Raw genomic sequence first — 16,785 nt, 5'->3', positions numbered from 1 at the left:
TTGAGATCTAAGAGTCCTTAACTTGAAGACTTCTTAATTTAATTGAGCATCTCTTGAATAATTGGCACTGAGCTATATTGATATATGTTAAGCTTCTAATTGTCTGAGAGCATTATCTCTTTTGAGTAATCATCATTGGCTAATTGTCTTAAGTGGATAAGTGCTTCATATTGTGGGTCTTTGAGCATATTGGTGATCTCTTCCTTTAATAGCATATATCTTGTTGATTATCATTTGGGCAATTGTATCATGATTATCTCTTACCTTGTTGACACTTGTTAAATTGGCACTTGTCTTGTGGATGAGATTACCTTTTCTAAGCATTGTTAAGTACTTGATATCTTAACTTGAAGTAAATCACAACCAAGTACTTAAAGAAATTGAAACAATCAACTTGTTCACTGGAGTTTACCAATCTTAGACACATTGATGTGTGTAACAATTTATATTTATTTATTCAATATTTGATGACGATTTTACAAGGCTAGGGCGGTTCTCCTTTATAGGAGTTGACTGGCCACGAGCCTAAAGACACATCCTTTTGAACTAATGCCTTTTCAAAACTAATTGGTAACTTAGTTTAATTTAATTTATTTACTAATTATTATTTAATATTTATTTATTATTATTTTAATATTTTATCATATATATAGTTATGAATGTTTAATTAATAACAGCGCCACGGGGATAGGCGAGTTGGTAATCACATTGCGGTGAAGTTCGTTAGAAAGGCGGGCTCCGTACTGAAGGTCACGAGTTCAAATCCCCCGGACTAACCCGGAGCTGTGGAGAGGGGTAGGCGCAGTCTCCCAGGGGTTATAGTGGTAGTGGCCAGAATCGACCCCGTGTTACGCGAGTTGCGAGGTTGCCCCAGTTGCCGATTCCCCTATCAACAAAAAAAAAGAATATTTAATTCATAACATTGCCTCTTCCTGAAAAATGCTTTGTCCTCAAAGCATAGGCAATGTTGGGTGTTGTTGAAGAAAATGTTTTGTCTCCCATGATGAGTCTTCCTCTAGTAGTTTTTTCCATTTGATAAGGTACTCCTTAATAGTCTTGGATCGTAGTACCTTCTCTCTGGTAGCGAGTATGCCTTCAGGTTCTAAGATGATCCTTCCTTCTTCGTCAGTCTCGGGTATCTCTATTTGAGTTGTTTGATTTTGCCCCAATACTTTTTTGAGACTTGATACATGGAATGTGTTGTGGATTCGACAATTTTCTGGTAGCTTCAGTCCATAAGCCACACTACTTATTTTTTTGATTATTTGGTATGGTCCATAATATTTAGGAGATAACTTATTTTTCCCTTGTTGTTTTAATGATAACTACTTATAGGGCTGAAGTCTAACAAAGACCCAATCTCCTTCTTCAAACTCTCTTTCGGTGCGGTGCTGGTCGGCTTGTTGCTTCATTCTATTACATGCCACTGTTAGATTTTCTTTTAACAAGTTAATAATTCTTTGGTTTTCTTCTAAGTGGTTCCTTACTGCTTGTACCTTAGAATCATGTAGCGCAAAATCCTTCCACCTGGGTGGTTCATAGCCATATAGGGCTTGGAAAGGAGTCATTTTAGTTGAAGTATGATAGGTGGTATTGTACCACCATTCTGCCAGGTGTAGCCACTGAGACCATTTGTTTTGTTTTTCGATGACGAAACAACGAAGATATGTTTCCAAACATTTATTTACAACTTCAGTTTGACCATCTGTCTGGGGGTGATAAGCCGAACTCATGTTGAGAGATATTCCTGCTTGATGGCAAATAAATTTCCATAATTTGCCTTTAAATTTTGCGTCTCTATCACTGACAATAACCTTGGGAAATTCATGTAGTTTGTAAATGTTTTTACAAAACACATCCACAATTTACTTAGTTATGTCAGTTTTTTTTATTGCCATGAAGTGGGCATATTTGGTGAGTCTGTCGACTACGACAAATATCTTGTCCTTACCATCAAACATAGGTAGTCCTTCAATGAAATCCATCGAGATTTCCTCCCATTTTTTATTTGGAATATGTAATGGGTGTAGTAAACCAGGGGTTGGGATATTTTCACTCTTATTTCTCTGACAAACATCACATTCCACGACATATTTTTGGATTTCCTTACTCATACCCTTCCAATAGAATGATTGTCGAATGTTATAGTAAGTTTTGAAGAATCTGACATGCCTAGCTGCGGGAGAACTGTGAGATTCCTTTAGAAATTTCATTCTAAATTTGATGATGGGATTAGGTAAATTCTACCCTTCTACCATAATATGTCGTCTTTCCATTCAAAATTGACATATTGACTAATATTTTCAATCATAGAGCCATAGTCCAAATCTTTGGCATACTCAGCTTGTATTTCGTCTAACCAGTCAGGAAAAACCACCAAGGCGGTGCATGTTGTGTTGTCATCATCCTTCTGTGAGAGTGCATCAGCTATGACATTTTCCTTTCCTTTTTTGCGCAGTATTTCTAAGTCAAATGCTGAAAATTTCTCCATCCACTTTTGTTGTTTTGTGGACAATGTTTTTTGTTGAAGTAGGAATTGAAAACTATTGTGATCAATTCGGATTGAGAACTTAATTCCAAGCATGTATTGCCACCATTTAGTTAAAGCATGTATGATGGCAAGCATCTCCTTTTGGTAAGTTGATTTCAAGCTTTCCCGTTTGTTAAGCTTCCTTCTCTCGAAGGCTATAGGATGGTTGTCATGCATTAATATTGCTCCAATTCTGAACCCTAAAGCATCACATTCAACTATGAATGGTTTGGAGAAGTCTGGAATTTCCAATACCGGTGTGGTTGACATCACTTATTTTCTATTCTCGAAGCATTCGTCTGCCTGGTTATTCCATTGAAAAGCGTTCTTTTTTAACAAGTTGGTCAGGGGCATTGTCAAATGTGCATAGTTTTTTATGAACATTCTATTAGACTCGATTAAACCTAGAAATCCTCTTAGTTTTTATACGTTCTTGGGTTTGGGCCATTCTTTAATTGCTTTGATTTTGTTGGGGTCCACTTTGACTCCTCCCTAGATATCACATGTCCCAAGTATTCAACCTCCCTTTGCCCAAAGGTACATTTTGATAACTTGGGGTAAAATTGATTCTTCTCTAACACAGAAAGTACTTCCTCTAGATGCTTGAGGTGATCCATCCATGTCTCACTGTAAACGAGAATATTGTCGAAGAAGACATACAAATTTTCGCAAGTATGGGTGGAAGAGTTCGTTCATGGTTGCCTAGAAGGTGGCTGGCACATTTGTTAAACCAAATGGCATTTCCTTAACTCATAGTGCCCTTTGTGATTTCTGAATGCAGTGTTTTCGACGTCTTCTAATCTCACTCGAATTTGATAGTAACCTGATCTCAAATCTAATTTTGAGAAATATTCTACCACATGGAGTTCGTCGAGCATCTCATCAATGAATGGAATCAGAAATTTGTGTTTAATAGTAATTTTGTTTAATCCTCTGTAATCTATACACAACTGGCAAGATCCATCTTTCTTCCCAACTAATACTACTGGTGCAGCGTATGGACTTCTACTTTTCGTAATGACTCCATGCTTTAACAGATCTTGTATTAATCATTCTATTTTTGTTTTATGACGATGGGGGTAGCAATATGGATTTACATTTACTGGTGTTGAAGCTGGTTTGAATTCAATGATATGTTCAATTTTCCTTTCAAGGGGTAATTTCATCGGTAAATCTTGAAAACCCTCGTCATATTTTTGGATTAGGGATGAAACTTCAGACTATTGGTGAACCCCTTCCATCAATAATAACTCTAACTGTTGACATTATGCAACGCTAGGACTCCCTTGCGAATAAGCTTTTTCATTTGTTGAGCATAAATGACTTGGGTAGGTGGGGCTTGGAAACTGAACAGCTTATACTTCCTTCCATCCATTTTGAACTTAATGAACTAATTTTGGTGATTTGTCGAATACGTCCCTAGTGTTTGCAACCATTGTACTCCTAAGACGATGTCTACTTCTCTTAAAGGGGCCGTATAAAAACTGGACTCCATTTCGTATTCATTCAGTTGCATTCTAACTTTATGGCACTTTCCTACTCCATCTATTCGTTTTCCATCTGCCACCATAACTTTTAAATTTGCTACAGGATAGGCAAAATGTTCAGTCTTTTTGTGGCATTGACATCTATAAAGTTGTGCATACTTCCTGAATCTATTAAAACGATAACATTTTGTTTCTTGATATGTCCTTTAAGCTTCAATGTTTGTGGTTGAGCTATGCATGTGATAGCTGCCAGAGAAATTCTTGGCATATTCTCTTCTTCTAGATCTGGATTAAGGGTCTCGTTTTCTTCATTGTTTTCTTCGTCGAAGCTATCCTCCGAAGATTCTTCTTTTTGTTCTGCTTCGCAATTGTAAAGTTTTTGTGTAGTACACCTGTGCCTTGGGGAATATTTATCTCCGCGTGTCCAACACTTGCCATCCCTTTTTCTTTTAAAATTTGAGTGTTGTTTTCCTCCATTGCGCATTGGTAGTGGAACGTACTTACTAGTGTTTTCTGAGGATGATTTAATTGACTTCCGTTTTGAGTAGTTGTTTTATTTTTCATTACTAGCATGTGGCACTTTCTAAAGTTCATATTTTCGCTCAATAACTATTGTTGCATGTCTAGCTTCTTCAATAGTTTGGGGTTTATATAGTTTTAATTATTCCTGAATGTAATCCTTAAGGCCACATTGATACATTTTTAGCAGCGCTTCGTCTGAGAATCCCCTTTGCCTTATAGCTAATACTTCCCACCCGTGGGTGTATTCGCTTACCGGTCCTTTCTGTTTGAGGCGAACGAATTTTTCGTAAACATCTTCTTCTTCTTCGTCATGGAACCTTTTTAGCAGGGTGTTTTTAAAATTTTCTCAATTGAATGAGCGAGTTGCACATTTGTTGGACCACCATAGGAACCAATCATATGCTTCAGCTTCTAAGTTGTTGGATGCGATCATGACCTTCTCTTGTTCACCTATTGGCAGGTTTGCTCCGAAAATGGCGTCCATTTTATTTACCCATACTTGGCGCCTTTATGGTCCTTACCGTTGTACTTAGGTAGCTCTCTTTTAATTTTAAGGTAGTCTCTGTCGGGGAACTTTGTATGGTACTGACTTCCTTCGAACTGTATATGCGGTCTTTGTGGTTTTTCGTGCATCGATGGAAATTCATGACTTGAAAAAATTCGCCTTTCAGAGTCTTGCGACTTTGTGTGGCTGAGGGATTAAAAGGTAGATTAGCTCCTCCCATAAATTGGCTCATCATGCTCTTCAATTCTTTGATATCATCTTCCACTTGGTTTTGACTACTAATTAACTTCTCTTGGCCCTTTTTGAATTCATCTTACTTTTTTTCGACATTGTCAAGGTGCTTGCACATACTAGAAAATTCGCCTTTCATCGTCACTGCTACTCCCCATTTTGTTCTTCTTTTTCTTAGTAGACCCATTTTTTTAAATGAAATATATATATATATATATTAAACAATTTAATTAATTAAATATTAATTAAATAATTTTAATTAAATAAATTAATTAAATTTTGTTAATTTAGTTTATAATGTGACTATACGATGGAGCACTAGAGTAATGTAGCTATAGTTTAGTTTATTTTGTAACTATGTTCGACTATATTTCAATGCAAATCTTTATATTTCAATCCGCCCATATACAACGACCATATATCGACCCAAGTCTGACGTAATGTATCACCGGGGCACACGTAACATATGACCCAACATTTGACCAAGGACACACTGTTTGATGGCGAGGGCAACGACCTCCCTTAACGGCGTGTGCGCCTTCGTTGGTTGTCGGGCAGTGGCCACAATATGCAGGAGGCACGGTCTGATAGTGGTACGATCTGTGGAAGTTGTCAAGGGGAAGGCACAGCAGAGAGGGGACACGGAGCAGTGTATGCAATCGAGAGCGGATGGGGTCAGAAGGGGGAAGGCACAGTAGACGGGGAACAACGGCATGGTTGCAGCAGTTGATGTGTATGCAGACAGTGGGGCAATGGAGGTGTAATGTACGCACGGGCAAGCACGAGATCGAATACAATGGAAGGAGAACGAGAGGACACATCAGCAGGTGGGAAGGAATTCGTGGAGTTCGATTAGTGTTGCGGAGGGGTGTATGGTGACAGCGAAACAAGAATTGTGGCACAGTGGAAACAGGAATTGTGATGCAGGAAAGTGAGCTCCGATACCACTGAGAAGAATCATAGGCTTACCTAGGTGTTGTTACATGGCTTTACATGGCTTAATAGTCATACTAGAATCATTTTTACAATACAAAGCAGAATTTGGGATTACAATAATGATAATGACACAAAAAATTATTCCACTGTTGCATGCTCTGCTTCTTGGACTGTTGACATGTACATGGTCAATAATGCCCATAACAATTAAGTATGGTCCACTATGATGCTTCTATGGTCATCGTCTCTCATGATTGGTAACTTTCACTTGAGTTTGATATGGTTTTGCCAGGTGGTCCTTCATAGAAGAGAAAAGGCCTTGAGAGCATTACACATGATGCCCATGTCGTACCACACTTCCAAAGAGCAGTGATGACCTCGCAGATGTAGTGTTTTGCCTCTCCAAAGTAAGGCGTTGGGCACTTTGATGATTTTGACGGTTGATTGACTCCTCAGAACAACCCCAAATGTTGAAACACTAAGCTCTTCGTGCTTGATGTTGGAGATTCTTGATGATGTACCTAGCAGACCCAACATACCCCTAGGCTGGCCTTGACACTGTTTGATGGGTATGACTCTATCCAAAATCCAAATGATGATGTTCATCCCCAAGATGAAAAGGGAGGGCATGTACTACCACTTGGAGCCCCAATGCTATCGAGAGATTGTTCCATGCCATACTTCTAGCCCCCTAAAAGATGATGCAAGGCACCCAAAGTAGGGTTTTGACACTTCGAGACATTCTCAAGGATGGAGTTGATTATGATGATGGGACATTCACCTAAACCATTTCATGCACTTTCATAGCACATCATGCTATGAAAGAGTACATTCACCTAAACCATTTCATGCACTTTCATAGCACATCATGCTATGAAAGAGGACATTCACCTAAACCATTTCATGCACTTTTATTGCCCAAAGAGGGCATGACATCATGCTTGAGGAGAGTTTCGACCCATACATGTAGGCTTTTGTAGCATATTTTTGTTATTATGAGGCTTGAGCTACTGGGTTAGCTTGTAACCCACTTTCTTGATGCATACTCAAAATTAAACTTGTCATAGGGTTTATAGGCAAATAATGTGAGTAATAGACCTCATATATATTGAGAATCACTCTTTTGTTATTTCTCATCATCAAACTTGGATTTTAGTCTCTTCTTGAGAGCTCGACTTAGCCATTGTTGAACTTGCTACTTGTGGAGATGTAATTTTTATGGTGCTCTTGCTATTGGAGATTGACTTATGTGTTGGAGATGTCTATTTTGGATTGAAAGAAGGATTTTTCATGGAAGAACTGTAAGTTCATTACAGATTTTTCATTGTTTTACATGTAATTGATTATTGCTAGGGCTTTTTAATGCTCCATGTCTAAATGCAAATTGTTTATGGAAAATCTTGGATAATTGTTGTCCTTGAAATCCATAGGAGACATCCAATTGAGCTTTCCCTATTTAATTTCTCCCCTCAAAAAAAAATAGTTGGGGTTTATATAAATGGAAACAAGAGGTTTTACCCCCTTACCCCAAGCATTTGTTCATTATCTCTTGAAGTAGCCCTAAAGGCTCCATCATCCAAGTAGGATTAGGCACTGGCAACCTTGATGTTGAACAAAAACTTTGAAAGCCTTAATATTTTTCCTTTCTTCTATTTTCTAAGCTTTTTAAGGCAAGCTGCTAGGGCATTTAGGTAGGGTCAAATTCATTTAGGGCTCTTGTGGATGGACATTTGAGGTAATAAAACCTAAGTTTTGCGTTGCTAATCCATTTAAATCAAAATCTAACCTTTTCCATGGTGAAACATAAAAAGGCTGACATCATCACCCTCTTTGTGCCCTAGAAACCCTAACCCTAGATAGGGCTTCAACTTGAGGCTTAATTTGAGGGTTTGCTTTGTTCCTTTGTTGATCCTTTCTTTAGTAAGCCCTTTCTTTGACTCATATGTGCGTAGGAACTTCTTTGTTGCTACATATCAATAAGCCCTAGGCCATATGTGCCTTTGTTAGTCTAGGTGTGTGATGTGCTATCCCTTATTGGAAGGTCTTGAGCCATTGTCCATCACTAAGTATCTATACCTAGCCTACGCTCTTATCACCTTGAACCACATAATATAGAATAAATATCCTTCTAGGTGATCACTAGAAAGCCTCCCTTGGGGTGAAATTTCACTAAAGAGCAGCAGGGAGATTGTTGAGGTGACAATGGCAATCTATCTCATTGTTGCAATGAGGTTTGGCCTTTGCCTTGTGATTCCTCTCACAATAATGCTAGATTTTGAGGCAACAGGCATTCCACCCCAAAACTGAGTAGTAAATTCCACATTTGAATATATTTCCCATTACTCAGTCTTTTGAAGTGCTAGCGGGCTCATTTGATTCATCTTTCAGTATAATAACACTTTAACCCATAGCCATAAGTTTCTTGAACATTTTCAAACTTGTGGAATGCCCCAAAGTGGGTTGTATCTTGCTGGTTTTTGGTTTTATTGCAGAACCACAGGTTTGCAGATTCAGAACAGCAAACTAAATTTTCATTTCCAATCTCACACCAAAGGTGAAATCAAGATTATTCATCCTAAGATTGGTAACAGCTGTTAAAACTCAATTTTGTGTTTTTTCCAATGTTTATTCTTCATTTTATTTAGTGTTTTGATTGCTGCTCTACATTGCTCTGGAATAAGATATGATTTTCAGATTAGCAATTGTCTAAACTAACTTCTAAACCCCATCATCCAAGAGATTTGATTGGCATTAGTCTATTAATCTTGTGGTGGAGTATTTGTTTTGTGTAGGGAAAGCCTCTCATGGCATTTTAGGAGTTGGCCTAACAATGGGGACTCGCGCCAAGGTGACAATGGACACTTTTCCTATGTGGTGCCACTCTAACATCTTATAGAACCTTTGCAAAACTGCTAATCGCCGCAGTGAAAACAACCTCAAGCTTGAGTTGAAATTTCTGAATTTGCATTGATCTATTAGATAACTAAGAGTTTTACATAATTCCATCATGCATTACACATAAACATTACAAATCTGATCATGAACACAAAATTGACTAGCGGAAACCAGGTTGACCATTTCATAATAGACTGAAGTCAATACATGTGTGTTATCAGATCACAATACATGCAATATAAACACTTTATGTTTTGACAGCGTTTCAGCAACATCTCAATAGCGTTTCATTCATCTGTACATATACATTACAATATATAAGAGTACAAAGCAATTATGCAGTTATTGTTTACATGCAAAAGTCTGGTCGCAGCAGATCAGAGCCTTGGTTGCACACCTCCAGTCACATCATTGCTCATCGCACATGCCCAAGTCACGTTATTGAAGTTGCAATCTCCATATTGCAAACTCCATGGCACAAAATCCAACTCACTGCCACAGTCGTTGACACTCAGGCATTTTTCCATCCTACATCAGTCTTGTCTTTTACGATGCAGTCATTTGTTTTGTCATCTCAATCATCTGATTTGGTCATCTGTCATTGAGTGGGTCTCTCTCCATCATTTGGTTTTCCAAGGCATTAGCTTAGTAAAATGACTTGCCATAGTTATCAATTCCTCATGGTATAGAATCACTGCAAAATGTTTTGCAAGTACTCCCAACTATGGCAACTTTGCAAAACCTAACAAATTATGGCCTTCTGAGTGTGTAGGTTTTCACAGTTAGTCATAATGTTGCTTGGGCTTTCTAGACATAAACTGTGTAAAAAGGACATAATGCCAGACCCATAATAATTAGAAATCTCTGACTTTTTTACCAAGGCCACCTTAGACTGTGATTGGACCTCAATCTATATGAACTTGAAGGCTTTCATCATTCATAGTCATGAGGCATAATGGGGCCAACTTAGCGTGTCAATTCTAATTGCTGCAGTACACAGCGAACCTATCAACCCTGATCTCCCCTCATAACTGGAATATCCCACTTCCCTGTGACGAAGGAATGTTTCTAACCAATTAATTTGGAATACTAACCTCCGTTAACGTGAATCGTGATCACTTGTTAAGAATTAGCAGCTGCCTTGAGCGATGATTCCATGTCTCCCCTTTATCTGAAGATAGGGGTAGCAATGTTGATGGTTTTCTAATATCCATTCAATCTTTTGGAATATAAAATTGTAAGATTCATCTGTCTTCAGTATCATGGTCTGTATTCTAACATTTCTGTATGGAATTTCCCCTCGACATTGAGATTCTATCCCGCACACTGTCACATTTAAGTTCATTCCAGGCCAAAGCATTTGGGACAAATTACAGAAGCAATGAAGTCGCCACTAACATGTAAGGGAATGAAGGGAATATATCAACATTTTTGAAACCGCAAGTGAACTGTTCTGCGAGTCTCTTCTATATTTGGGTAAGTAGGTTCTCTATATTTATACCCAGTGGAAAAGATATAACCCACCCAATGCATCCAAGAGGCGCACATGCTATTCTCAAGGGCTCACTATAAGAACTAATTTCATTGCAAATTGCACCCATATGAGATCACTTAGTCTAACAAAATCATATTTGCCTTTTTCCTAATTCCATAATTAATGATTGTTGATATAAATATCAGCATTTAAACTTATATTTAAAGGTAAATATGAATGAAATATCAGGAACGTATAAAAATACCCAATGCTATAAAAACATAGAGAAGCGCTGAATCTCTGACAAAATAAAAGTGATAGTAGAACAGTACCTCTGGAATGAATACATTCTCTGAATGGAGCTGATTGCAGGATTTGTGTGTGTTGATTTGAACTTCTTGATACTTATTACTGATGGCATACAAGTCCAAGTCCACGGGTTAGTTACCCATATGCCATGAAAACCCATATTCAACTCCCTCAGCTCGTAACTATTTCAAATTGCATTCATCGAACGAAAATCTGGTCTCTCTACAAAAGGACCAGATTCAAAAACACATTAAAATTTAGTGATGAGAAGGATAGAGACTCTTGACTGGCTAGATAAGTGATGGTTTGTTAGTGTTATGCCACGTAGAAAAGATACAGAACGCCTCGTGGCATTATAAACATGATCCCAGTAAACGAGCCCCGTGTCTTGAACGTGACCCCTGTTCAGACGTGGAGTGCCTTCGCGGCTTAAAATGCAATACATCCCATGGTAATATATATTTGTATTTTTTCGATGGAAAAGTCTACAACAAGGTTATAACGCGAGTGTTGTGTAAAAATAAAACCTTCCTCTAATATTTATTATTTTTTTAAACTAATATTTGGTTGGTGTTTTCTATACGGTAGTTTTCAATTTTTGTTGAAATGGTTTAGATTTGCATCATTTTTTATTTAGTTTTTAAGTTTTATTTTGGAAAGTTTTTAGGTTTATTTTCCAGTTTAATTTGAATTTGGTAGGGGTTTATGGAAATTACAAGTTAATTTGTTTAGATAAAAATTTATTGAAATTACATGTTTGATATTATTAAATTCTAACCATAAATCCACGAAAAACTCTAAAAAAATCACAATTAAAAATTACTCATCTTTGATTAATTAAAATATATTTTTAAATTAAAAATTTATTTAATTTTAAATTATTTAAAAAACGTTAATATTTTAAAAGCTCCACTGAAATGATGTATTTTTAAATAACATTTAATTTCAATTCCTTATATACAAAGTAACTATCGAGGCATAGTTTAAACAAGACTATATAGTAGTAATATCTATTGCATTGAAGATTGAAAATTGATTTGGTTTGCATTTAAAATGACTTATGACAAAACCATGTTAGCAATATTGATGTGTCAACCTTTTATCCATGTCAATTTGTTTCTCTGGTTTTATTTTTGGATATTGTTAATGTAATGATAAGTATTGAATTAATGAAACAAGTTTATGGAAAAAAATTGTGTTAATAATTTTAATGAAATAAGTTTTTGGAAAAAAAGTGTGTTAATAATTTTTGAAATGTCTGGATTTTTGGGTGAACCCTTCACCCATTATCTTGTCCCTGATGATGGGTGAAGGTTTCACTCTAAACTTTGGACGTCTCAAAGATTATTAACATAGGTTTTTTTCATAAACTTGTTTCGTTATGTATTACAAGTGTGGAAATTTGCATTCAAAAAGTATTGAATTTCAAAGAGTATTGAAGTTCAAAGATCAGCACAAACTTTTGGGCACATTTTGTCAGAGTTTTCAATCCATACGTAGACCAAAATGAAAGGGTATTTGAAGTAATGGAAGTTATATAAAAAAAAATCACTTAATGATGTAGAGATAATAACAATTGACTTTGTAATAAAATTTAATTATTTGTGGTTTCAAATTCCATGGGACATTATGACCTGTTATAGTAAGGTTGGAAGGATAGGCATCTCGTTCGAGTCTCAAATCCTGGCTTCAGTTTCTAGTGCTCTCAGATGTCTTAATCCTAGGTTGAAGTGAGTTTGTGGTATATTTGGCTAACGGGTTGTTGAATATACTCTTGGTATTATAGTGGCAACTAATCCTAGGTTGAACTGAGTTTGTGGTATATTTGGCTCACGGGTTGTTGAATATACTCTTGGTATTATAGTGGCAACTAAGAGGTTTGATCGTGGGCCTTGCCCAAATTACCCCAGCAAGTTACTAATTCACTATGGTTAAAAAAAATCCAAATTTATAATCCGATCACATAACAAATAAATAAATTTAGATATCTCTAAAAATAATAAAATTGAACATTTAATATAAAAGTATGAAGAAGATGCAAATTTTTTTAGTGATTAAATAACTAATTACATTCAAAGATAAACCAACTTAGATCCATCTTAAATTTGGATCTATCAACCATCTACAAGATCAAGTTCATAGTCAAGCATCTAGAAGGTCAAGTTCATAGTTAAGAAAAATCTAAGCTAGTGCTAAATAGGCTTCATCATAACAATTATCATGGACAAATACCATGGGCAAAACCATGGGTTGTCAAACCTTGGAGCCCAAAAACCACCAATGGGAAATTATTTATTTATTTATTTGACCAAGTCAAATGTTTACATAACATTACATCTCTTCCACACTTGGCTAGAGAAGGTCTCTCAGCACAATCAAACAATATATATAATAAAAATATATAATATTACTCACTAGCAATATATATAATAAAAATATACAGTATTAAATTACAGTGATAAATTAATTATCTTTATCAAAGTGTTACACACACACATATATAATGATACTATGGAGTAATTTAATTGTTATATATATATATATATATATATATATATAGTCTAACTTATAGACGAAATAGCCTTTTTCACTAGAATATGATGTTATAATTTCAAGCATGAATGTGATTTTTTGTTACTTAAAACACATTTTTGAATGCATAAATGGATTCAGCACCCTAAAAACCCCATAGGACACCGAAAAACTCTTTGAACACTCACTTTATATATCTTAAACAACTTAAACTCAAGTTTTTAAAAACCTCTCTCAAATTTTGGTTAAAATTAACCAAAAAAAATGTTATGAAAAAGGTCATATATATATATAGATAGATAGATAGATATAATTGTTCAAAATATGTAGTGCATGTGTGAATATGAAAAAAATAAGGGTCAATTAATTGTTTAAGGTTGTGTGGCGTGCGAAATAAGCACAATGAAAGCTTCCTCTGCACTTTCACACTCCGCATAATGACATATCGCAATGAAATTCATTTTTGATATGCTCTTTCTCATAGAAATTGATATAATGTGTTAATAAATAAATTTGATTTTGTCATAGTCAATGTTTCATTGTGCAGAGTTTTCACTATGTAGAAGAAGGTTCCTCCACACAATGAAAGCTATGCGTAACAAAGTTCTGCACAATGAAACATTAATCCCTCCAACTTTGGCTTCCCTACATGCATTCATTAAATGATTATGATCACATAAACAATGTGTATTCTCCATATGCACTTTGACAAGTTAAGATTAGTTTGTTGGAACTGCAAAGGTTACCCATGGAGACGAGGACCTGGGTTAGGGCATATTGCAGAAGATAGAGACGTAATTTGCCTCATAGAAACACATGAGCATGAAGGGTGCAAGACACCTCTGTTTGAAGGATACTAGAAGATGGCAGTGTGGAACAAGGCAGCAGGGAATGGCAAAGGGCACGGGGGTATCATGGTTTTAGTAAGGGAGAAAGAAGGTTGTCTCATTCAGTTAGAAAAAGAAGACACAAATAGGCAATTCATTTGGTTTAAAATATCAGAAAATGGAAACCACATCAGAATTGCAACATGTTATTTTGCACCGCGGGTTTCAAAAATCTACAAAGGTAGAGGGCTCGACCACAAAGATCCATTTGCAGCCTTAAAAGCGGATATTGCAACATATTTGCAGCTAGGTGAAGTCCTTATAGTGGGTGATTTCAATGCTAGGACTGCAAGTGAGAAAGCTAGCATTCTTTGTTGTAAAGATGACTACGACCCTATTTGGCTTACATAAGAGAGTAATCATCAGTGGGAAAGAATTTCAAAGGACAAGGGTTGCAATCTCTTTGGTGAATAATTGCTTACTCTATGTGGGGCCTTTGATTTAGTCCTTTGTAATGGCTCGACTAGATGGGAAAAGTCCAGTAATTTCACTTGCAATACTTACAATGGAGCAAGTGTAGTAGATTATGTACTTTGATCTCATGGTTGTGTGAGAAAATGGAGGAAGTTTTGATCGGAGATCAACTGTGAGACTTAAAATCAGATCACAAGCCAATTTATTTATGTTTCTCTTGGATTGGAAAGAAACAATTAGAGTAAAAAATTCAACATGTCCAACAAAATCTCCCACAGGGCAGAATTCTTTTGACCCCAAAAAATTGTAATACCTTCAAAATGACGCTAGAGAGGCTCTTCGAGAAGGAGAAAATCACAATTCACAGCCTTCATAGTCATGAATTAACACATTTAATTCAATGTGCACTTGCAAAGTGCAAAAGAGAAAAAATTAAGAAGTCTGAAACAAATTTCTTTCCGGTTAATGCTTGGTTTGACGAGGAATGCAAAAAGGCAAGGAGAATGTGGAAAGAGTCAAACAAGGATAACATAAAGCTCAAAGCTTACAAGTAGTTATTAAAAAAGAAAAAGGTCGATTTCATGGTTTCAAGGAGGGAAGAACTAATCTTCTTTGGAAAAATAATCCCAAATAATTTTGGAAGGACCTCCAACTGAAAAATATACAAACTGGAAATGGTATTACAACTTCTAAATGGTTTGACTATGCAAGACAACTCTATGAGAAGGTTCCCAAGGTTGACCCTCCCCCTTGGTCAACACTGCTACTAAACTCTTCACGGTACAAGAGGTAGGGATGGGTATCAAGAAGTTGGGTGTTGGAAAAGCAAAAGACTTAGTTGAACTCCAAGCAGAATATCTAAAGTGGGGCTCAAAGATTCTTGCACCTCACATTACAAAAATCTTCAAAAACATCATACAACAGGGGTTCCCCACAAATTGGACAACTAGTTTGGCAATACCTCTTTTCAAGAGCGGTGACGTCAATAATGCCTCCAATTATAGGACCATCATGATAAACCCTATGTTTGCAAAGCTATTTGGAAGCATGCTAGAAAACAAAATTAGAAAGTGGGCAAAAGAAAGAGATAAGTCTGCTAAAGGGAAAGCAGGTTTTCGACAAGCTTGAAGAGTGGTTAAATTCGCAAGGGGGTGATGGTATCTATTTGGGCGAGTGATGCAGGAGCATTCAGCCCAAGGAAAATCATTGTAAATAGTAGACATAGGGGGTCATGAATTTTAGGAATTAGTTTCCTAAGTTCCAAGTAAAAGTAATATTTAGGCCTTTAAGTGTGATTTTATTAGAAATGGGAGAATATGTAAATGCTCTCTAAACAAATAAATGAGAACATGAGTAGTTCCATGATCCTAGGAGCAAGGGAGAGCTTTTAGGCATAAAAGGGAGAATAGATATGGACCATTGAACGATAAGGAGGCTTTTCTGTTTTAAAATAGAGAAAAGATGGAATAAAGTCTCAAGGAGGCTTTTCTGCCATGTATGCATGCATGTAGAACTTTAGGCTTTTGTTAGAGGATTGATCGGACCTTCAACGATCCAATCCAATGTTTTCATATATATATATATATATATATATATAGCCTACGGGCAGAGGAGGAGGCCACCAATAGTAGAGTCGGGCCTGTACGTGTGTGTGTGCGAGACCGAGGAGTCTCAGATGTAATATGTCTTTTACATTAATATATGCAAGATTATTTATGTGTGAATTACTTGTGAATTTGTAGGCTCTGTTGTAGGTTGCAGGCAGAATTCTGAAGGACGCAGAGGAGCGAAGATGATTCAGAGGAATCATATAGGGATCATTGAATCCAAGTGAAAGGCAGAGTTGCCTTGGAGAGGAGTTGCGAAGCAAGAATTCGCTAAGGAATCCAGCGTAGAGAAAGCTGAAAAATGGAAGCAAAAGGCAGAGTTTGAATGACGCTGTAGGGAAGAATACGATTAGAGAAATCGTATTGATCCATTTGAGCGGCCAAGAGTTACTTTGAAGTAACAACAATTAAAGGAGCAATCGAAGAGAAGCTCTGAAGGAAGAGTCGCAGTGGATA

At 36.5% G+C, this 16,785-nt stretch overlaps 1 protein-coding gene across 7 annotated transcripts in view; it reads right to left on the bottom strand.

The window, feature by feature from the left end:
• Positions 1-11,190, bottom strand: part of LOC149197902 (protein PAM71, chloroplastic) — a 297,487-nt gene extending 286,297 nt beyond the window's left edge. For 2 of the 7 annotated variants that reach the window (XM_089406031.1, XM_089406030.1), the window contains exon 1: positions 10,913-11,189. Coding sequence is in view for 6 of the 7 variants with exons in the window: in XM_089406030.1 (XP_089262156.1) it covers positions 10,913-11,049 (137 nt within the window). In the remaining variant the exon portion in view is untranslated. Of the gene's footprint in view, positions 1-10,912 lie in introns of all 7 variants that reach the window. The other 5 variants (XM_089406029.1, XM_089406027.1, XM_089406026.1 and 2 more) reach the window with 4 other exon arrangements.
• Between the last annotated feature and the right edge of the window lie 5,595 nt (positions 11,191-16,785).

The sequence above is a fragment of the Pinus tabuliformis genome, chromosome 2_2 (genome assembly GCF_031772625.1).
Source record: "Pinus tabuliformis cultivar Carrire ecotype Pingquan chromosome 2_2, CPIR1, whole genome shotgun sequence".
Taxonomy (NCBI): Eukaryota; Viridiplantae; Streptophyta; class Pinopsida; order Pinales; family Pinaceae; genus Pinus; species Pinus tabuliformis.
The sequence above is the reverse complement of the archived record's forward strand: the minus strand, read 5'-3'. Positions and strand labels throughout refer to the sequence as shown.